This window comes from Lepus europaeus, chromosome 16, assembly GCF_033115175.1.
Source record: "Lepus europaeus isolate LE1 chromosome 16, mLepTim1.pri, whole genome shotgun sequence".
Taxonomy (NCBI): domain Eukaryota; kingdom Metazoa; phylum Chordata; class Mammalia; order Lagomorpha; family Leporidae; genus Lepus; species Lepus europaeus.
The window spans coordinates 5,047,364-5,071,379 of NC_084842.1; the positions used below are offsets into that span (position 1 = coordinate 5,047,364).

The following is a 24,016-nucleotide window of genomic DNA, read 5'->3' on the forward strand; positions in this document are numbered from 1 at the left end:
ACTTCTGATCCAACTCTCTGCTATTGCCTGGGAGAGCAGCAGAAGATGGCCCAAGTCCTTGGGCATCTGCAACCACATGGGAGACCCTGAAGAAGCACCTGGATCCTCCCTATTTGGGAAGCGAACCAGCAGATGGAAGATTCTCTCTCTCTCTCTCTCTCTCTCTCTCTCTCTGTAACTCTCTGCCTTTCAAATAAATAAATACATCTTTAAAAAAAGGCATTAAGTCTGGCCTGAGTGTGACAGCACCAAAGTTTGTACTACTAGGACTCAAATCTCTGGGGGAAGGTCTGAATCTACACTTTCTCCCCACCCCAAAGATTTGCAAACTTGGTATGTGTAACAGGGATACAACTTCTTTCTCAAATTCACCTTTGTTTTAAAATGTGACATACTTTATAAAGCAAAGAATTCGGGGCCAGCACTGTGGTGCAATGGGTTAAGCCACCGTCTGCAGTGCTGGCATCCCAGATAGGTGACAGTTCGCTTCCCGGCTGCTCCATTTCTAATCCAGCTCCCTACTAATGTGCCTAAGAAAGCAGCAGAGGACGGCCCAAGTGCTTGGGCCCCTACATCCACATGAGAGACCTGGATGAAGCTCCTGGCTCCTGGCTTCGGTCTGGCCCAGTCCTGGCTGTTGCTGCCGTTTGGGGAGTGAGCCAGCTGATGGAAGACCTCTCTCTCTCTCTCTCTCTCTCTCTCTCTCTCTCTCTCTCTCTCCCTCTCTGTAATTCTTTCAAATAAATAAATATTTTTAAAAAATAAAAATTCTTTTGTATACAAATAATGTGTTTCATTTTAAAAGCCTTTGTTTAAGGCAAAACAATACAAATATCATTCATTCATTACACAAATTTTACCAGTGACCAAGCTCAAGCTCTGCTAGCCTTTGCTAAACACTTGGTTGAACAAAACACTGTGAGGGGCCAGTGTCGTGGTGCAGAGGGTTGAGCCAGGGCCTGTGATGCCAACATCCTATATGAGTGCCGGTTTGAGTCTCCACTGCTCCTCTTCCCCTTTAGCTCCCTGCTAATGTGCCTAGGAAAGCAGTGTAAGATGGTCCAAGTGCTTAGGCCACTGCCACCCAGCCTGGCCCAGCCCAAGCTGTTGCAGCCTTTGGGGAGTGAACCAGCAGATGGGAGATATCTCCCTCTCTCTGTAACTCTGCCTTTCCAATTAATTAATTAATTAATTAATCTAAAAATAAAACCCAACAACAATAGACTATGTTCCTGCCCTCATGAGTTTGCATATGAGTGAGTCTTGTAAGTAAACAAAAATTATGTAACTTTATAAGTGGTCAGTATGAAATACAGGAGTCATTGGGGCTTTGAGAAAGGGAAGAGGGGCGGCCAGTGGAGGCGTCCAGGGGTCAAAGGAGGGTGCTGTGGCGTGGAGATGTGCTGAGATCTCAGGGATAAGTAGGAGTTCACCGGGGAGACAAGTGGGAGTGGCAGAGAACTGGGGGAAGGAGCCCCTGCCCTCCCAAAAGTGCGGCAGGAGAGGGGGAGCAAGGCTCTCAGGTTGGAGAAGTTGGAAAGGCGCAAGTCAGCAAGGCCAAGTCACCACAGTCAGGATCACTGTCTTTGAAAAGTGATTTTTTTTTTAATGGACTTATTCATTTGACAGGCAGAGAGACAGAGATCTTCTTTGCATCCACCGGCTCATTCCCCAAATGCCTGCAATGGCCCAGACTGGGCCTGGTGAAGCCAGGAGCCTGCAATTCAGTACAGGCCTCCCATGTGGGTGTCAGGCACCCAACAACATAGGCCATCATCTGCTGCCTCCCAGGGTGCACATCAGCAGCAGAGCCAGGACTTGAATCCGTGCACTACAACATGGAATGCAGGTATCTGAAGTGGTATCTTTAAATACACACACACAAACACACACACATATGTATATATACATATATTTGAAAGTCAGAGTTACAGAGAGAGACAGAAAGAGAGATCTTCCATCTGCTGGTTCACTCCCCAAATGGCTGCAACAGCCAGGACTGGGCCAGGCTGAAGCCAGGAGCCAGGAGCTTCTTAGCTTTTTCCATGTGGGTGGCAGGGGCCCAAACACTTGGGTCATCTTTTATTGCTTTCCAGGTGCATCAGCAGGGAGCTGGATCAGAAGCGGAGCAGCCTGGAATTGAATCAGTGCCCACTTGGGAGGGCAGCAGGTGGCAGCTCCTCAGGTGGTATCTTAACCACTGTGAAAAATACCTGCTCCTGAAACTGAATTTTTGACAATGCAGAAAAGTTCAAAAGTTCACTTAGAGTTTTGCCTTTGATAAGCAGCCATTGTTAAAAATGCTGGTGAGCAATATACCCAATTTTTATCTGTTTCAAAGTACTTTTTAACTTCTATAATCAAGTTATTTCTATTTTTGTACTATGTTTCTCGCTACTAGAAATAAGCTCTGTGAACATAAAAGCATCATATCCATCTTTTACTTTTTTGCTCAATAATATTGGTGACAAAATTTTAAAAACCCCTCTCTTACCTACACACAAGCATATACTTATGTGGCTGGAAGGATGAATGAAAGATAGATAGACAGACAGACAGAAAGGTGGATAGATAGGTACGGAGGTTGAATGATGGGTGGGTGGTTGGGTGGACAGATAAACATATAGATGATACTTCTACATATATTGAGTCTTGCATACACATATTGTCCTCTGCTCAAGGTGAGTGCTTAGTCATGACTCCTCCTGTTCTCATTATAATGTGCTGCTCCCCAGAAGAGGAAGAAAGAACTAGAACACGCAGCCAAGATGTCCCTGACCCTCCCTGGGACCCGCCCCCCTGCAAGTGCTCTGCTCTCCTTAGCTGCACGGCGTGCCTTTGTGTGTCTGTACATATAATCTGCCTAACTTGCTCCCTAAGGAGGGGCACTGTTCCTCAGAGAAACGAAACTGTGGTGACCAACCCTATGCTTACATGCAATGTCTTAGCATAAAGTCCTAGAGGTAGGATTGTAGTGTTAAAACAAAGGTATTTTATATTTTGGTGCACAGAAAGGTGGCACTAATTGTCATTTTTAATCAACAATGTATGAGTCAGCATGTGTACTAAACCTTAATCAATACTCAGTCCACTCACTCTTTTAAAAACCTCGCCACATGGATGGAAGAGATAGGCAGCTTGCCAGTGACTGTTGGTTGTATTTGGACACATTGATTGTTTATGAAGTCTGAACATCTCTGAATGTGTTTATCCAGCCATTGGCTGACTTCCTCTCTCCCTCCCTGCCTTCCTTCCCTTCTCCCTGTTTTTGTGAATGCAGTGCCTTCAGTCACTGCAGTGTGGTCCCTGGCCTGGCAGCAGACCCCAGGGAACACAGCAGAGTCCCCAACAAGGCCCTCCCCTGCTGAGTCAGAAACTCGGGGGGGCTTGGCCCTCTGACATTCAGACAAGGTCCCCTACGCCCTGCTGGTGCCCACGTACACTGGAGAGCCTTAAGTCACAGTATCTCCAGGCGTGGGGACTTTTTTCTGCCAAGGGTCATTTGGATATGTATAACATCATTCACAGGCCATACAAAATGATCAACTAAAAAATTAGCCTGCTGGAGATTTCTTGAATTTAGAGCCCCACCTGCGGTTGCCTTGGTAGGGCCAGACCAAGCGATTTTTTGCGGGCCTTATAACAGCCCAAGTGCCAAACGTTCCCCACCCCTGCACCTCATTCTCCATACAGGAAACAAGTCTCCAACATCCCCCCTAGGGACAAAAAGCCTTTTGATCAGCAGCAAGTTCAACAGTTCCTTCCCAAAGCGGGAGGAACATCATTTATGGATTGCATAGCATTTACTATTTTCTCGTTTCCACAATACTCTGAATCACCTCAACAAAACTCACGAGTCCACAGCGTCACCAGCACCAAGCTCCAGAGCCAAATTACAGCTGTAAGAGGTATTTCCTGTTCTGTCTTTGCAGCTCCAGGGTGCATGTGGTTTGGCCGTCCTGGCTCCATCGCCTACTCCCAAGGCAGCGGGTGGAAAGTGACTCAGGCCTGACTAAGCATCTTCCATCCCCTTGTGCCCCTGATCTGCTTCCCTCAGTCACACTCAGCGAAGGGCAGGAAACTCAAATCCATCCCATTAATGCCTCCTGACAACCTCCCCCAGCTGTCTCGCCCTCCTGTTTCCTACAGCAAATCTGAGGCCCTCGGCAGTTCCAAAATCATCCCATATCCTTGGTGTGGGAGACGGGTGAAGGGTTGGCGCCGCAGCCAGCAGCAGCAGGCGTCGGTCACTGCGGCAGGCGTCAGTCACCGCAGAGTGTTGGCAGGAATGCTAGGGTGTGAGGTTTCTTCCTGATACCAGGGGACAGTACATGCAGAAACGTGACCCCGCCCTGGAATTAGCCAACAAGATGGGCAGTTTCATTCGTCACCAGCCTCTTTTTTCACAAGTCCCTTTACCTAAGATGCAGCAATGACCTACCCTGACAGACAGATTGCCCAGGCTAACGGATGCCAGGAACAGCGACCCGGATATTCTGTGGCAATGTTCCTCTGCCTCATTCCACGGTTCCGGACACATCCGCTTGGCAAAAAGCTGCCCCAGAGAGTCCCAGAATCCCCTCGCCAACACCATCGAGGCCAAATTGAAAGAACTTCCCTAACACTCAGAGGCTGAGTGGACTCCTTGTCCTGGCCTCTTTCTTTCCTCCATTTAGATGCTGACTTCTTCCCCTGATGAAATATTCAGAATCACTCTGTCTTACCACCTACACCTTAAGGAAGGTCAGTCATTCAAAAACATCATGGCTCTGAGATGGGTGAGGCACACCTCGGGAACCTCTTCTGGCCTAACTCCACCGCACGAAACAAGCAGGCTGCAAGCAGCCAAACACGAGGAACCGATTCCTTTTCCCTGTCGCAGGGGCCTCCGAGGGATGAACGCGGGAGAATGTTCCACTATACCCAAAAAAGGGAACAGTGTGACTCAGCTTCCATGGAGGGTGGGGAGAGGGGCCACGAGGGAGGGCAGACCCAGGAGCTGTGAGGTGACAGAGCCAGAGGCAGGGGATGAAACCCACAGCCCCCAAAGCCACCCAGGAGACAGCAACGCTGCCGCTTCCGGAGTGGCTGACCCACGGCCGCACAGCGTCGAAAGCCGGCTGAGTGGAAGGAACCTGAGAGTCCTGGGTTCCCAGCTGTCAGGCTGGGTCTTCCGATGGGGGCGCCGCGGCTCAGCAGGGGGAGCGCAGTCTGGACGCTTCTGTGTGAGGAGGCCTGTGGGAAAGTCAGGGCTGCCAGTGCAGGCCCATGCACAGGGGCACTCAGGCTACACACACACGCACACACACACACGCACACTCACACCCCTCCACACATAGAGATACACACATCCTGTACACTCCCAGCATCTCACACACACACTCACCCCTCCACACATACAAAGATACACACATCCTGTACACTTCCAGCGTCACACACACACACACACACACCCCTCCACACATAGAGATACACAAATCCTGTACACTCCCAGCATCACACACACACACTCCTCCACACATACAGAGATACACACATCCTGTACACTCCCAGCATCACACACACACACTCCTCCACACATACAAAGATACACACATCCTGTACACTTCCAGCATCACACACACACACACACACACTCACACTCCTCCACACATACAGAGATACACACGTCCTGTACACTCCCAGCATCTCACACACACACACACCCCTCCACACATACAAAGATACACACATCCTGTACACTCCCAGCATCACACACACACATACACTCACACTCCTCTACACATACAAAGATACACACATCCTGTACACTCCCAGCATCACACACACACACACACACCCCTCCACACATACAGAGATACACACATCCTGTACACTTCCAGCGTCACACACACACATACACTCACACTCCTCTACACATACAGAGATACACACATCCTGTACACTCCCAGCATCACACACACACACACCCCTCCACACATACAGAGATACACACATCCTGTACACTTCCAGCATCACACACACACATACACTCACACTCCTCTACACATACAGAGATACACACATCCTGTACACTCCCAGCATCACACACACACACACCCCTCCACACATACAGAGATACACACATCCTGTACACTCCCAGCATCACACACACACACCCACCCCTCCACACATACAAAGACACACACATCCTGTACACTTCCAGTGTCACACACACACATACACTCACACTCCTCTACACATACAGAGATACACACATCCTGTACACTCCCAGCATCTCACACACACACACACACACACACTCACCCCTCCACACATAGAGATACACACATCCTGTACACTCCCAGCATCACACACACACACTCCTCCACACATACAGAGATACACACGTCCTGTACACTCTCAGTATCACACACACACACACACACCCCTCCACACATACAAAGATACACACATCCTGTACACTCCCAGCATCACACACACACACACACCCCTCCACACATACAAAGATACACACATCCTGTACACTCCCAGTATCACACACACACTCACACACACTCACACTCTTCCACACATACAGAGATACACACATCCTGTACACTCCCAGCATCTCTCTCTCTCTCTCTCTCACACACATACACAGACACTCCTCGACACATAGATACACACATCCTGTACACTCCCAGTATCACACACACACTCACACACACTCACACTCTTCCACACATACAGAGATACACATATCCTGTACACTCCCAGCATCTCTCTCTCTCTCACACACACACACACAGACACTCCTCGACACATAGATACACACATCCTGTACACTCCCAGCGTCTCTCTCTCTCTCTCACACACACACACACAGACACTCCTCCACACATAGATACACACATCCTGTACACTCCCAGCGTCTCACACACACACACACTCACACTCCTCCACACATAGAGATACAGACATTCTGTACAGGCCTCCGACAACAAAGCCTGGAACCAAACAAACAGAGGCTATATAAGAGGCAGTCAGGTGAGTCCAGGGGCTGTTGGGTCTGATCTTCGAAAACGCCCCCCTCAGGCCAGTGGGTGTTTCCACACAATTTGGCCAGTGAACACCCCTGAACAGCGTGCAGAAGGAGGACCACCAGTGCCTCAGAAGCCACAAGGAATGTTCTACCCACGCGAGGAAAGACCAGCACCGCATGCCTCAGAGGGGACACCCCGGCGTACAGACGGGGCAGTTATATCAAAAAGGCCCGTCTCCTTCTCCTATGTCCCCTATTTTCTCTTACATGGACTATATATTAATACTGTCTTTGAAAGGCTTTCTCATTTTCTCCTGGTCAGCACAGGAGCAGGTGGAAGGCCCAGTCTCACTTACCGCCCCAACCTCAGGGGAGGATAGCACACGCCCCCTGGTGGCAGGACTGGAGAACAGCGCCTTCCACATGGCTGGACTCTGGAGACACCAGCCCTGCCTCTCTCGGGCAGGGTGAATGCCAGCTACTCCTGAAATCTGGGTGCCTATCTTAGTTCTAACCGTCCTCAAGGGAACTGGCCAACGCCTTGCTTTGGGTATCAACTGTAAGGGTGGCCCACTGTTATTCAGGACTTGATGTGTTATCATGGTGGGCCACCGGACATTTATCAGAAACCATGTCTTCACACATATGTGATTCTCATGTGGTCAACATGGGGCTCAACAAGGCTTGTAGGTCAGTGGACCCAGGTTTGAGAAGGCAAAGGAAACGGTCATCTTCCCACCTTATCTCACCCGAGCCTTCTTGGTTTTGTTTTCTCAAACCCATATTTAGAAACGATTTTGATGTAGCCATAGAAACATAACATTTTGCAGTTGTTAGGAAAGCAAAGTTCACAGACAAAAATAATTCAGAATAAAAACCACGGAAGGCATTCTATCTGCTCTGTATAAATGCAATACAGTACACAGGTAATTGTCTATAGAATGGGCTGGACAGTGCTTCCTCAAATATTTACTTTCCTGAAGGTACATTATCATAGGGAAAGCGCCATAGAGACTCACTTTCTAGCAGATAAACAGGAACATCTGCTGGTTTATGAGCTGCCTGGGTAGGCAGCCCTTTGTGGAAAAGACTGCTAATTGTGTCTCCTCTGCTTCAGTCGGGTTCATCAAACCTGAACCCAGATCCACCCTCTCCCAGGCCTGTTTCTTCATTTGTAGAATGGAGACAATAATGTCTACTTCATAGAGGATTAAATGATGTAGGTGCTAAGACTCAGGGTTTGTTTAAAAAAGATTTGTTTGTTTGAAAGAGTGACACAGAGAGAAAGAGACCATCCATCTGCTGATTCACTCCCCAAATGGCTGCAACTGCTGAGATTGAGCCAGGCGGAACCCAGGAGCCAGAAGCTCCATCGGGTCTCCCACTTGGGTGGCAAGGCCCTAAGTCCTTGGCCACCTTCTGCTGCTTTCCCAGATGCATTACCAGGGAGCTGAATCCGAAGTGGTGCAGCCAGGACTCGAACCGGCGCTCCAAAGTGGGATTCTGGCTTCACAAGCAGTAGCTTCACCAACTGTGCCACATCAGCAGCCCCTCGGGGTCTCTAACATTCCCAACTTTTATATCTCATATAAATGTATATTTTACATGGAAAAACCACTAAACATTTTATCCTATTCTCAAGGGATCTCTGACCCAAAGTTTTCAGATCTGTTGCTCTACAGCAAAGTATAGAGTCCCAGGAGCTCCTCATTAGCAGTGACACGCTACGCACTCAGGTTTTTATGAGAAGATGCATTCTGAGACAGATGTGTGGGTTTTCCAAGAAACAGAAAGATCCTGCCTTCAGGATCTATAGCTATGACTCCAAGGTTTCCATGTAACACTCCTGCTTGTGGTTTGACTACCCCTTTACGCTGTGAAGCAGCACGGGGTAGGACCAGATGCGATCATTAAGAAGTGATTTGGTGGCCGGCGCCGTGGCTCACTTGGCTAATCCTCCGCCAGCGGCGCTGGTACCTAAGGTTCTAGTTCTGGTTGGGGCGCCGGATTCTGTCCCGGTTGCTCCTCTCCCAGTCCAGCTCTCTGCTGTGGCCCGGGAGTGCAGGGGAGGATGGCCCAAGTGCTTGGGCCCTGCACCCCATGGGAGACCAGGAGGAAGTACCCAGCTCCTGGCTTTCATATCGGCGCAGCACTGGCCATGATGGCCATTAGGGGAGTGAACCAATGGAAAAAGACCTTTCTCTCTGTCTCTCTCTCACTGTCTATAACTCTCTTTCTCTTTCTCTCTTTCCCTCTCTCTCTCTCTCTCTCTCTCTCTCACGCACGCGCGCTAATTCTGCCTGGCAAAAAACAAAACAAAACAAAAAAAAGCAAACAAGAAGTGATTTGGTGATTTGATTATGAGGACTCTGCCCTTAGTAGTGGAGTAATCCATTCATAAGCTCATGGCTTAATGGGTTGATGGGTTATTTTGAGAGTGGGTCTGTTTTAAAAGGCAGTTTAGGGGCTGGCACTGTGGCATAGCGGGTAAAGCTGCCACCTGCAGTGTCCACATATCATATGGGTGCTGGTTGGAGTCCTGGTTGCTCCACTTCCCATCCAGCTCTCTGCTGTGGCCTGGGAAAGCAGTGGAAGATGGCCCAAGTCCTTGGGCCTCTGACCCACGTGGGAGACCCAGAAGAAGCTCCTGGCTCCTGGCTTTGGTTTGGCTCAGCTGTGGCCATTGCAGCCATTTGGGGAGTGAGCCAGCAGATGGAAGACCTCTCTCTCTTTCTCTCCCTCTCTGACTCTGCCTCTCTGTAGCTCTGCCTTTCAAATAAACAAATTAAAAAAAAAAGGCAGTTTGGCCCTGTCTCTCCTATGTGTCCCTCCTGCCATGTGATGCCCTGCTCTGCCCCAGGGCCCTGCAGAGAGCGCCCGCCTGCAAGAAGGACCTCACCAGATGCAGCTGCCAGACCTTGAGCCGGGAGCCAAATAAACCTCTTTTCCATATAATTGACCTGGTCTCAGGTATTCTGTTATAGCAACAGAAAACAGGCTAAGACAATTCCCAATTATAAAAAAAAAATTAGCTCCTATGTACAAGGGAAAATATGAGATATTTGTATTTCTATCTCTGGCTTATTTCACTCAACATTTCCTCCAGGTGAAACCATTTTGCAAATGATAGAATTTCATTCTTTTTTAAAAAATATTTATTTTATTTACTTAAAAGAGTTACCGAGAGAGAGAGAAAAAGATAGAGAGAGAGAGAGAGAGAGAGAGAGAGAGAAAGAGAAAGAAAGATATCTTGGTTTACTCCCCAAAAGGCTCAAATGGCCAGGGCTGGGCCAGGCTGAAGCCAGGAGCCTCTTCCGGGTCTCCCATGTGGGTGCAGGGGCCCAAGGATTCACACCTCCTTCTGCTTCTTTCCCAGGTACATCAGCAAGGAGCTGGATCGGAAGTGGAGCAGCCAGGATTTGAACCAGCGCCCATATGGGAAGCCAACATTGTGCTAACCCCAGGAACTTCATTCTTTTTTATATTTGAATAATACTCCATTTTATACATATATCACATTTTCTTTTTCCATTATCTGATGATGGATGCCTGAGTTGATTCCACAGTTTGGCTATTGTGAACAGCGCCGCCATATACATGGTGGAGCAAATATCTCTTTGAAACAATGAGTTCATGACTTTTAGGACAATTTCCAAATTTAAGCAAGCTAAATATTAATTCTTTTTTCCTTGAATGGTTACTAATGATATTGTCAATGGACCAAACATACGATTGGTCAAGATTAATGTATAATACAAACAAAAACAAAAATTCTGTACAAATCCTTGCCGGCGCCGCGGCTCAATAGGCTAATCCTCCGCCTGCAGCACCGGCACCCTGGGTTCCAGTCCCAGTTGGGGCACCGGATTCTGTCCTGGTTGCTCCTCTTCCATTCCAGCTCTCTGCTATGGCCCGGGAGTGCAGTGGAGGATGGCCCAAGTGCTTGGGCCCTGCACCTGCAAAGGAGACCAGGAGAAACACCTGGCTCCTGGCTTTGGATCAGCGTGGTGCGCCGGCCTCAGTGCACCAGCCGCAGCGGCCATTGAGGGGTGAACCAACGGCAAAGGAAGACCTTTCTCTCTGTCTCTCTCTCTCACTGTCCACTCTGTCAAAAAAAAAAAAAATCCTTCGGAGTTAAAAACGCTGAGAATAAAAGTGGTCAAAGTGAGGGGTTCCTGGCGTTAATAACTCTCCAAGGTCACCAAGTCTCTACAGGTAAAAGGGTTGGAGGACAAAGGAGGGATAGAAAAAGTGGTTGACCAGTTGCCATTTCTTACATAGCCCTACTAGTACTTTCCCCATATTATTACAAAAAATACTCTAGACCACCCATGAAACATGCGAGCCTCACAAAGCAGCCAGATGACCCAAGAGCTGCTAAAGGCGCCAGCACTTTGGCAGAGGAAGTTAAATTTAAAATGCAACTTTATGACGGACTAACAGTTGATTAGGCTAGCATAAAATCTATGAGAAGCGCAACTAATGTGGTCCTTTTCTTCCAATCTCCACACATCCCTCTGTGTTCACAAGGCCACCACCTCCTGTCTGACCTTCTGGTATATGTCCTGCCTCCAATATTATAAATGAGTATTCAGAGTTTACACACTTAGAAATGCTTTTCTATGCTCACGTAAATTCCCACGTAGTGTTCACAGTACCTGAACTTAAGAAGGTGGGCAGTTAAAAGTTGTTGAGTGAGTGAAAATGGAAAGAAATATCATTTGTTTGGTGATGAAAATGGAAAGAAAAAAATCATCAAGGGTGTAGGAAAAAATATCTTAGTATAAAATTGGCAAAGAGAAATAAACAAGGAATTAAAAATGCCAAATAGCCGGCGCCGCGGCTCAGTAGGCTAATCCTCCGCCTTGCGGCGCCGGCACACCGGGTTCTAGTCCCGGTAGGGGCACCAACCCTGTCCCGGTTGCCCCTCTTCCAGGCCAGCTCTCTGCTGTGGCCAGGGAGTGCAGTGGAGGATGGCCCAAGTGCTTGAGCCCTGCACCCCATGGGAGACCAGGATAAGCACCTGGCTCCTGCCATTGGAACAGCGCGGTGCGCTGGCCGCAGCGCACTACCAAGGCGGCCATTGGAGGGTGAATCAATGGCAAAAAGGAAGACCTTTCTCTCTATCTCCCTCTACTGTCCACTCTGCCTGTCAAAAAAAAAAAAAAAAAAAAAAGCCAAATAAACATACAGAGAAAAGTTAGCTCTCATTCATGACAAAAGAATGTATTTTTTTTCTCTTACCAAATTGATGCAAAATGACTGTGCCCATGGGCAGGTGTTTAGTGCTACTTGGGAGTCCTGCAGCCCATACCAGAATGCCTGGATTTGAGTCCACGTTCCTCTTCCAATTCCAGTTTCATGCTAATGCGTACTTTGGGAGGTAGCAAGTGATGCTTCAAGTACTTGGATCCCTGCGACCCACATAGGAGGCCTGGGCTGAGTTCCAGGCTCCTGACTTCAGTCTGACTCATTCCCAGCTATTGCAAGTCTTTGGAGAGCAAACCAGTGGATGAAATATCTCTCTGTCTCTTGCCTCTTTCCCTCCCTCTTTTTCACTCTGTCTCTCTGCCTTTCAAGTAAGAAAAAACTAATAATTTTTTTAAAAGATGGTGCCCAGTATTGGAAAGCATGCTATGAGAATGGTATTGTCATATACTGCTGGAAGAACAATGTGGTACTATTTTGAGGGTACAAACTTGTAATAAATAGCAATATTTGGAATGTTCACATTCTCTAACCCTGTAATTGAACCTCTAGGCATGTAAGTTATTAACCAGAGATGCACAAAGAATTCTAAAGATGTCTATTAACCATATTATTTATATGAGCAGAAATCGTAACCATCCACTTAGGGGAAAATTAAATTATAGTACCTGCAGATAATGAACCACTAAGCAAACATTAAATGATATATATTTTTTTCTTAAATATTTATTTATTCGTTTGAAAGGTGGAGTTACAGAGTCAGAGAGAGGGAGAGAGATCATCCCTCTCCTGGTTCATACCCTAAATGGCCACAACGGCCAGAGCTGAGCCTATCTGAAGCCAGGAGCCAGGGGCTGCTTCCAGGTCTCTCACGCAGGTGCAGGGGCCCAAGGACTTGGGCCATCTTCCACTGCTTTTCCGTGCCATAGCAGAGAGCTGGATCGGATGTTGAGCAGCCGAGACTGGAACTGGCGCCCATATGGGATGCTGGCAATGCAGGCAATGGCATTACCCACTACGCCACAGCACAGACCCCTAAATATTTCTGAATTAAGTAAAAATAATATGGGGAAATGCTTATATGGCTAAAGGAAAAATAACCCTCTTTTTGTAAAATATTTGCTGGAAAAAAATAGAAACTGTAGAAAAATGTGCCAACATGTTAACAATTGTCTCTGGGTGGGGTGCTTTATTTTCTTAATGATAGTCTGGGTTCTCTAAATTTTTAGATATTCTTTTTCAAAATGCACTTTCTGATCATAAAAAGAATATATGTCATGGAAATTTGGAAAAATCGGAAAAACAAGAAAATGTTTATACATGCTATTGAATTATTAATAAACAAACATTAAGAAGCTAAGTGTTGAAAAAGGGAAATGTAGCCCCCAGTGTGCCACGAGGCACCAGCAGTGAGGAGCTGTGGGCAATCACAGGAAGCTGTGGCTTCAGGCACCCAGCACTGTGTTGGGCTGCTCCCTGTGCTGAATACTTCTCCCCAGTTCCCTGGTCAAAAAACCTTCACCTGTGGCTCCTGAAGTTAAGAGCAGACTCCCCCATGGCACCCTCCGGCCCCACCCAGCTCTATAAACTCACTGCTTCCCAGCCTCTCCAATCCACTCCGTCTCCATCCTCTCTTCTGAATCTCACCATCCCACAGGTACTACAGGCCACCTTGGCACCTGCTGCTCTTCCACCCAGACTGCCTTTCCCTGGCTTCCTTCACCTGGCAGCTCACCCTTCCAGACTTCTACAAGAGTCAGTTTCCTGGGGCTGGCGCTGTGGCGTAGTAGGCTAAGCCTCTGCCTGCAGTGCTGGCATCCCATATGGGCGCGGTTCTAGTCTTGGCTGCTCCTCTTCCCTTTATCATGAGCAAGGATAAAGGATTGAAAATCAGGTCTTTTGATGTGTTTTGTCCCCGCCTTGTAACTGAATGTCAATCAAAATTATGCTTAAAAACTCAACTACCATGGACCACTTTGGGTTTTTTCCTCTCTCGGAAGCCCCCTCCCCCTGCCCCATGCTGCTCTGATTGGAGGTCTTTGACTCTAATAAATGTTGCTTTTTAAATCTCAAAAAAAAAAAAAAAAGGATTAAAAAAAGAAAATTTAAACATAGGATTATCATATAATCTAGCAATTCTACTCCTATGCACATTCCCCCTAACTGGCAAAAATCTGTACACCAATGTTCAAAACACAGTTATTCACAAGAGCCAACGGAAGGAGGCAAGCCAAGCCTCCATCCAGAGCTGAGTGGCTAGAGTGTGGCGCAGGTACACACAGAGAGACAGCATTCAGCCGCAAGAAGGAATGACATTCCGATCCACGCTACAGCACAAGTCAGTCCTGAATGCATTATGCTAAGTGAAGTGAGCCAGACACAAAAGTACAAATACTGAATGATTTCACTTATTTGATAGACTTAGAGCAGAAAACAGAGACAGAAAGTAGGATAAAAGGAAGCAGGGGCCAGGGGAGGACAGACACCCGGGAGTCATTGTGTGATGGATGCAGAATCTCTGAACGGATGAGAAAGTTCTGGAATGGATAGTTACGATGGTTGCACAGTGTATTTCATGCCACCGGACTGTACACTTAAAAATGGTTACGATGATTAATTTTATGCTCTTTAACAAACAGCCAGAGCAGGCTTCCTCAGAGGGTGGACCTCCACGATCCACAGCCATGCGGCACAGCACCAGCTCATTCCCAGCCCAAATCATGTACTCTGTGGACCACTCTGCTTCTACCCAACCCAAGACTTCAGAAAGTCCACTTTCCTAGCTCAGAACAGCAGCAGCCATGGTTGGGTTTTCTTTTTGCTTTTTTTTTTTCTTTCCTCTTCTTGATTTTCAACACTGAAACAAATACCAGCTGGGAGAAGCTCTGGGGAAAGGGGTGCAGTTGGCCACTAGAGCTAAAATAAGGAAGAAATTGTGGAGCAGAACTGCACCTGAACTCCCTCAGGGTAGCACTGTGGGTAGGAGATTTGTCTTACTTTTTTTTTAAAAAAGATGTACTTATTTATTTGAAAGAAAGAGAGGGAGAGACAGAGATAGAGAGCTTGTATCCGCTGGTTCACTCCCCAAATTGCCACAACTGCTGGAAGCCAGGAGCCAGGAACTTCATCCAGTCTTCTACATGGGTTTGGAAGCCCATGCATTTGGACCATCATGCACTGCTTTCCCAGGTGCATTAGCAGGGAGCTAGATCAGAAGTGGAGCAGCCCATACAGGATGTGGGCGCTGCAGGTGGTGGCTTTACCTGCTACACCACAATGCTGGCCCAAGATTTCTCTTACTTTTAAGGATTTGTAGAGAGGGATTTTTCTTCCCTTAAAAGCAACTCTTTTTAGTAAATAGTAAAAAGCAACTCTTTTTACTAGTTCAGCGACCATCACATTCTAGAAGTTGTTGTGTCTAAACTCAATACATTTGCACAAGTAATTCCCTTGTCCTGCAACCATTTCCTTTTGAATTGATATCAACAGAGATGAGGCCAGCCAATTTTCCCTTAAAAACCACACATTTCCACATCCACATTTTAAAAGCTACAGCAAATGGGAACTGACGTGTTTTTAATGACAATAAAAATTGGACGGTGTGAGGGTAGTGGACAATGCCATAAATTTGAAAGGAACAGGTTTCAGAAATGTTTATCCCTTGAGGCTGGCATTATGGCACAGCTGGGTAAGCTGCTGCCTGCAACACCCACATCCCATATGAATGCTGGTTTGAGTCCTGGCTGCTCCACTTCTGATCTAGCTCCTGCTGATGTGGATGGGAAGGCAATGGAAGATGGCCCAAGATCTTGGGCCCCTCCACCCACATTGGAGACTCAGACAGAGTTCCAGGCTCCAGGCTTCAGCCTGGCTCACTCTGGCCACTGCAGCCATCTGCGGAATGAATCAGCAGATGGAAGATTCCTCTCTCTCTCTCTCTCTCTCTCTCTCTCTCTCTCTCTCTCCCCCCTTCCTCCTCCACTCCCCCCAACCAATCCCTGCCACCGTAACTGCCTTTCAAATAAATAAGTCTTAAAAAATAAATAGTGTTACTCATTTTGGGCCATGTTTTCTTGGGTCTAAAACGTCAAAGCCAGCCCCTCTGTCTTCATGTCAGAGCCATGTGTCCCACCGTGACTCACCAACAGAAGGCATTTCAGCTTAGCTGTTGCTGACTTTATCATTCACCAAACGTCATACAGCATGTATTGGATCTACATGATCAGAATGTTGCACAACAAAACCACTCAAGGTTTCAGAAAGTTCTCCTGACTTTGCCACTGGCCTGCTCTTTTATGCCAGGTTCCAAATGCAAACACTGGTCTTGAAATATAACCAGTAAGAAGTAACAACAGGTGCCTATCTTGCATTCCAGGCAAACAAGCTACACAATTACTCAGTAGTTAATTAGTCACGCACCAGATTCCCCAGTGAATCCCAGGCTCTGTGTTACGTCATTCCCCGACCTCTCCACCAGTTAGTAACTGCTTGAAGAGACCTCTCAGCCACATTGCCAAAAATAATAACCAATTCAGGAATTCACGACTTCCAACATTTCCTCAAATTACCGTGGCCCCCAAATACATTTGGAAAATTCACCCCAAAATTGATCACAGGGCAAGTGCCTGCGATGCTGGCATCCCATATCATAGCAGCAGTTTGAGTCCTGGCTTGCTCAGCTTCTGATCCAACAGAGGATGGCCCAAGTGCTTGGACTCAGATGGAGTTCACCTGGCTTTGGCCTGGCTCAGCCCTGGCCGTTATAGCCATTTGGGGAGTGAATCAGCAGATATAAGATCTCTCTCTCTCTCTGTCACTCTGCTGTAAGATCTCTCTGTGTCACTCTGCCTCTCTGTAAATAAATAAATAAATAATCTTATAGAAAAAAGTGATGGCACACAAATCAGCCCCCCTCAGAAGACACCCAGCTCATTCATGAATATGCTGCCCAAGGAGCCCAGCACAACATTCAACGCACAGGTTCCTATGCACATAAATGGACTGATAGTAATGGACTGATAGACACCACTTTTGCCATTTTTAAAATTTGTTTTTAAATGATTTATTTATTTTGAAAGTCAGAGAGGGAAAGGCAGAGAGAGCTAGAGAGTCTCCAATGACTAGTTCACTTTCCAGATAACTGCAACAGCTGGGGCTGCGCCAGGCTGAAGCCAGGAGTCTCATTTGAGTCTCCCATGTGGATGGCAGGGGCCCAAACACTTGGACCATCTTCCGCTGCCTTTCCAGGCCAGCAGCAGGGAGATGGGTGGGAAGTAGAGCAGCTGGGACACAAACCAGTGCCCCTATGGGCTGCCGGAGCTGCAGGCGACATCTTTACCCGGTATACCACAACACTAGACCCCTAACTTCGCCCATTTTAAAGATGCAGAAATTTGCCCAAATGAAAAGCTACTTATTTTATTTTATTTAAGAGGAAGAAAGAAACAGAGAAAAGGAGAGAAAGAGAGAATGTTTGCATCTGCTGGTTCACTCCTCAAATGCTTGCAATAGCCAGAGCTCGGCTGAGCCGTAAGGCAAGAATTCAATCCAGGTTTCCTTACCAAAACCAGACCCTTGTTTCCTTCACCTTGGAGATTGTTGGCAGCTACAACTGCCTGTAATAATGAGTCTTAAAATCAGACATTTCATGTTCATCTACACTTGGTTATATCTCACAATAGCATTCTTATAAGAGATGTATCTGTTAACTTGTAGTATATGATTAAATTATTCTGAACACAAACTGTGAGCATTCTGAAACCTAATTTCAACACCAGCGCATATGATTTCCACATACTTTGTAAAGGAAAGGAACAATAGGCTTTGGAAATGCCACAGCCGAAGCTGAACTTCCTTGCGGTCAGTGTTATCCACGACAGCCATGTGTCCGGCAGGAAACCTGCAGCCAGTGACCCTCACAATGCATCCCCCACTTTCCTGGTCCCTGGAGAGACTTGGGCTTGTATCTGTACTGTGTACAGACTCAGATAGAAAGCACATTTTTTGCTTTTCCTGTGTATTACAGTTCTGGAGTCTCTATTTCTAAAGAGTTGTACCTGTACACGCCAAGTGGTTTGTAAGCCGAGCCTGCATGTGCTGACGAGACCTATAACCCCAATGCTGACTTCACGTGTTCACACACTCCACGTTGTTATATATTAATGTTAGCCATCGCAAAACACACCGAACACCAGAGTAAGGGAGAGGGTTTATTGGGGAACACCCAACAGACCGGAGTGAAGGGGCGGCGAAGGAAAAAGAGAGAAAGAGAGTATAAGAAAGAAACAGAGAGGAGAGGAGCTAGCAAGGAGAGAAGATAGAGCAGAGCAGAGGAGAGGAGAGCAGAGAGCAGGAGAGCTAAGAGAGCACGTGTTCAGGAACAGGCCCTTTTAAAACTTCGCCTGAGGGCGGGCAGGGAAGCAGGAGCAGCAAATCTCATTAGGATGGGGGTGGAGCCTGGCTCAGGTAGCTGGGCCATGCGGCCACCTGGTTAAAACTGCGCCAGTTTCCTAACACATGTGTTCACCTGAACACAGAAGGGCTGTGCTCCTAGGCCAAGGCCCACAATGGGATTTTATACGGATCACTTTTAGGTAAGGTTTGCAACATGTAAGGCACGTGCAAACCTCTGGGTAATCCAGTGCAAATGCAATGCCCTGAGCTCACTTCTTCAGCACGCATCCGAGAATGATTCCTAGTTTTACTTCCAAGTTGCACAGGAAACCTGGCCACGCAGCCCTGAAGATGAAATAAAACTTCATCGTTGGCTTAAACAATATTCTGTACTAACTCAGAGATAAAACAACTCGTGATTCCTACACATGCTCTTATGTCAACCTCCAAACAGCCCAGAAAGCCCGTGATATCATTTCCCTTCACAACTGAGAAAGCAGAGACACAGATAAAAGCGCTCCAGCTCCTCGGGGACAGAGAGCCACAGCTATCTGCCTCCAAAACTCTTAACGTCACCCCAGGGTTACATGGCCTCTTTGGTTTTCAAAGGTTAAATCAACGTTGCAGCAGGCACTGTGGTGCGGCGGGTCAGGCTACTGCTTGGGAAAGCCTGCATCCACGTGGAAGTGGTAGTCTCTGCTTCCAATCCAGCTTTCTGGCTAAGGCACCCCTGGGAAGGAGCAGATGATGGTCCACACACTTGGGTCCCTGAAGCCCATGTGGGAGACCCAGGTGGAGTTCTTGTCTCCTGGCTTCTGCCTGGCCCAGCGCTGGCTGTTTCTCTCTCTCTCTCTCTCTCTCTCTCTCTCTAGCGTTGTTAATTTTCATTCCTTACTTACTTGAGGGGAGGGGAAGGGAACGGGTGTGTATTCTGCCAGCTGAAACAAAAGGATGCTTCCTAGGACAGCCCCAAACCTCAGGTTACAGCACCAGCTCTGAAGACATCACTTTGTAGAAATGTGACCTTGGACAAGTGGCTTGATCTCTTGGTGCTAATTTCCTTATCAGTAAAATGAAGACATTAATAGAAACTAACTCAGTGTCCTTGGGATTCAAGAACACACACACTATTTAGAAGTGTTTTGCACATCACACACGCTCCGTAAGTCTCAATGGGTCTTAACCTTAAAAAGCTGCCCGCACTAAGTTTAGATTTGCATCCTGTGAACCTGGGGAGGCACAGCTAACACACCTGGTATTTACATATTCACAGCACTACTTTGCATTCAAAAGACTCTCAGGAGTCTGTGGCGCTCGCAGGAGAGCATCAGAAAGCTCTCCTGTGTGGCTGGGGCAGCCCACATGATGGGCAGGTGCATCTTTCTCTAACTTGCTTTGACTTTGGCTGAATGAAGATAAAGGGTGTGGATTCCTTAGTGCGGCCTCTCTCCGAGACTCGCGCACACTCTGAAAAGTTTTTTTTTTTTTTTTTAATGAAAACATTTAAGACTGTTTGGGTTCTCGAGCCGTTATGAACACATTGTCTTTGTCGAGTTGCCATCTTCCAAATCGTGGCACTTGCTCTAAATCACGTTTTCTAAAAACTCCCCTTCACGGCTCGCACGACGGTACTTGGCGTCCCCAACTGTGCCTGTCCTAGAACAAAAGCCCAATTGCTGCTGCCACAACACAGCCCTGTGTCTGAGATCATCATGAGGCCCTCGGAGCAAACACGAGAGAGGGAGTTCTCGCAAGCGACAGGCGCGGAGCCGAAATTCCCGGCCGCCAAGGCCAAGGCGAGCTGTCCTAACACCCACACCTTCCTGAACACAGCTCTGTCTTGGGGAACGTTCCTGGGTCCTGCAGGACAAGTGCGCTCTCCTGCCCGGACGCATTGCGCAAAACTCGCCCCCTCCTCTCCCCAGCGCAGCGCGCGTACAGCGCCAGACCGTGGAGTCCTGCGGGCAGAGCCCCCGGCCCGGCGCCCCCAGGCGAAGCTGTCCCCGTACGCCAACCCCCTGCGCCCCCCGAGCGCTAGTTCCCCGTGCCGCGAGCCGGACCCCGGCCTTCCCAGCCCTTCTGGGACAGAAAGTCTTGCGCGTCCGTCCCAGGCTGCCAAGCAGTCCCCCCAAGGTGGCCCCCGGAGAGGGATCTGGGACTCACGCGGTCTCCCCGAGCCTGGGGGACCTCTCCGCGGCGGGTTCCCGGCCCCTCGGGGTCTGCGAGTGTGAGCCTCCCATCGCTCGGAACCTGCGCCCCGGCGGCGCCCCCCTGTGCTCCGCGCGCGCAGGGCTCTGCCGGGACCTCGGGCGGGGAGGCGGCGGGGCGGGAGGAGGAAGGGTGGGGCTGAGGGTGGGCGGGAGTGGCGGGGAGCCCAGCCTCGGGGTCCCGGCCGCCGGGGAAGTCCGGGGAAGCAGGCTGCCAACTTTCCCTACCGCGGCCGGGCCTGGCCTGCGCACGGCCTTGGGCTCCCTGCGGGGAGATGCCGAAATCCGGGGGCCCTGCCCGGGCTGCAGAAGCGTCCCGGGCAGCGAGGGAGCTCTGGGGACTGAGGGCAGCAGGTGGAGCGGGCTGGAGGGCCGTGGCGCGGCGCTTCTCTTCCCGCTCGCCCTGGGTCTGCAGAGGCCGAGGAGGGAAGAGGCCCGCGGGTAGTCAGAGAAGCCCCCGTGGGGGGCGGGAGCCCCGGGCCGCCCCGTGGGTGGGGCGTGGCCTTGCCCCTCCAAGGGCGCAGAAAGCTGGAGTGGGTGCTGTGGCACACGCCATGTCACCCTCTCTTCTTTATACCTGTAAAGTGAGAGCGTGTGTCCAGCCGTGTCTCTTCCAGTCCCTGGCCGCTTTGGCTCTGACCACCGAGGAGTGAATCGTGCCCAAACTCTGCCTTAAGGAAAGAAAACAATAATGCACTCGCCCTTTCCTCCTCGACCTGGCGACACCTGCCGATTTTCCTTCTTAGGATAACATTGCATGGACTGTCTCGCCCACACCTGACCCCCCACGCCACTCTGTCATCTGTCCTTGCCCCAGCGTGGGGATTTTTTTTTTTTCTTTTGAACAGATTGAAATGTCCTTTTCTGCCAGAACCTATTCAGGCCCCACTGAGCCCTCCCCCTGTCGTGCCGTTCCGCATCCTGACATGCCACTCTCCAGACAACAGGGGTTTGGTGTCACCACTCACCCAACATTGGCATGTAGTGCACCCTCCCCGTGCATCGCTCCAGCTCCCCGTTATCATCTTCCTTCCCAGTGTCCCAACAGTGCTTGCCAGTCCCCCAAATGTGGCATTTACCAGCCTTATTTTTTTTTATTTATTTATTTGAGAGGGAATGAGAGAGAGAGAGAGAGAGAGAGTCCCCATTTGCTGGTTCTGTCCCCAAACGCTGGCAATGGCTGGGTCTGGAGCCAGCAGCCTGGAATGCAATCCAGGTCTCCCACAAGGGTGCCAGGAACCCCATTCCTTGAGCCATCACTGCTGCCTCCCCAGGTCTGCATTAGCAGGAAGCTGGACTCAGGAGCCACAGCTGAGATTTGAACCCAGGCACTCTGACATGGGACCCAGGCATCTTACGTTAGGCTGAATGTCTGGAGTTTTGGAATTGTCTCTTCACTTGTCTGTCTTTTGAAAGAGGAGTTCTTTAATGGCAGAGACATTTGTTTGTTTGTTTGTTTGTTTGTTTAGAGATTTATTTATTTCAAAGAGAGAAAGCAGAGACAGAGAGAGATACGTCTTCTATCTGCTCATTTATTTCCCAAATGGCCACAACAGCTGAAGCTGAGCCAACCCAACACCAAGAGCCAGGAGCTTCTTCTGGGTCTCCCACATGGGTGCAGGGGCCCAAGGACCTGAGCCATCCTCCACTGCTTTCCCAGGCACATTATCTGGGAGCTGGATCGGAAGTGAAGCAGCCAGGACTCTAACCTGAGGCCATATGGAATGCTGGTGCTGCAGGCCAGGACTTTAACCTGCTGTGCCACAGTGCTGGCCCCCAGGGACACTTTCTTACCCCGTATCCTAGTGGTTGTCTCATGGTTCATGCACAGTAAATATTTGCCGAGTGAATGAATGAGTCAGTGGCTAAGCACACAGAACTGCGGTCAACATGAATCTCATTCTTGACAGGAAGCTACAGAGAATAAAGACATAGGTGGCTACCTTTTAATTTCTCCAGACAGGATCAGAAAACTGAAAATAGAGACATAGTTATAACATATCTCTTTGTGGGCCACATTTCGGCCACCAGTTTATACATTAACTTTGGTGTACTTAGCAGTGTTGCACTTAACAGTGTACTTAACAGGATGCTGCCACACTGCAGACCCTATGTGAGATTTTTTTTTTTTTTAAAGTTTGCAGAAAAAAAGAAATTACCAAATAAGTTAGGGGTGGGTGTTTGGCGTGGCGGTCAAGAGGCCAGTTAAGATGCTGGTGTCCCACACTGAAGTGCCTCATCTGACTCCTGGTTCTGGCTCCTGATCCCAGCTTCCTGCTGGGGCTGACCCTGGGAAGAAGCAGGAAGGGCTCACATGAGGGGCTGGCTTTGTGGCCCAGTGACACCAGCATCCCATTTGGTAGCACCGGTTCAAGTTCCAGCTGCACTGTTTCCAATCCATCTCCCTGCTGGGCCACGCAGAAACCAGGAGCCAGGGGCTTCATCCAGGTCTCCGACGTGGGTATAAGGGGCCTGAGCACTTTGGCCATGTTCCGCTGCCTTCCCAGGTGCATTAACAGGGAGCTGGATTGAAAGTAGAGCAGCTGGGACTTGAAGGTTGCTCATATGAGATGCCTCCTCTGTGGGTGGCAGCTTAGCCTGCTGCGCCACAATGCTGACCCCTTCTGTGAACTTTTGAACAACCCCTTGTATGCATGGTTTTCAAAAAATGTTTACACCAAAAATTGTATTTTTAAATTCTGCTTCCATGAACTTTTTGAAGTAACCTAAAAAATATATATATAAGGGGCCAGCGCTGTGGCGTAGCAGGTGGAGCCGCCACCTGCAGTACTGGCACCCTATATGGGCGCCGGTTTGAGTTCTGACTGTTCCACTTCCAATCTAGCTCTCTGATATGGCCTGGGAAGGCAGTGGAGAATGGCCCAAGTGCTTGGGTCCCTGCACCCACATCGGAGACCCTGAAGAAGCTCCTGGCTCCTGGCTCCTGGCTTCGGATTGGCGCAGCTCTGGCCGTTGCGGCCATCTGGGGAGTGAACCAGCGGATGGAAGACCTCTCTCTCTCTCTCTCTCTCTCTCTCTCTGCTTCTCCTTCTCTCTCTGTGTAACTCTGCCTTTCAAATAAATAAATAAATCTTTATATATACATATATATATGCAGAGTGTCTTGAGATAGGAAATAAAAATTTAATAATGAAAATGTAGTGAGATGGGAACTGAGATTTTT

At 48.7% G+C, this 24,016-nt stretch overlaps 1 protein-coding gene across 3 annotated transcripts in view; it reads right to left on the reverse strand.

Annotated features, from left to right (window-relative positions):
* TACC1 (transforming acidic coiled-coil containing protein 1) overlaps positions 1–20,880 on the reverse strand; it is a 106,826-nt gene extending 85,946 nt beyond the window's left edge. For all 3 annotated transcript variants that reach the window (XM_062212765.1, XM_062212763.1, XM_062212760.1), the window contains exon 1: positions 20,789–20,880. In XM_062212765.1, coding sequence (XP_062068749.1) covers positions 20,789–20,865 — 77 coding nt within the window. In that variant the 5' untranslated portion in view covers positions 20,866–20,880. The remainder of the gene's footprint in view (positions 1–20,788) is intronic.
* Positions 20,881–24,016: the final 3,136 nt, after the last annotated feature.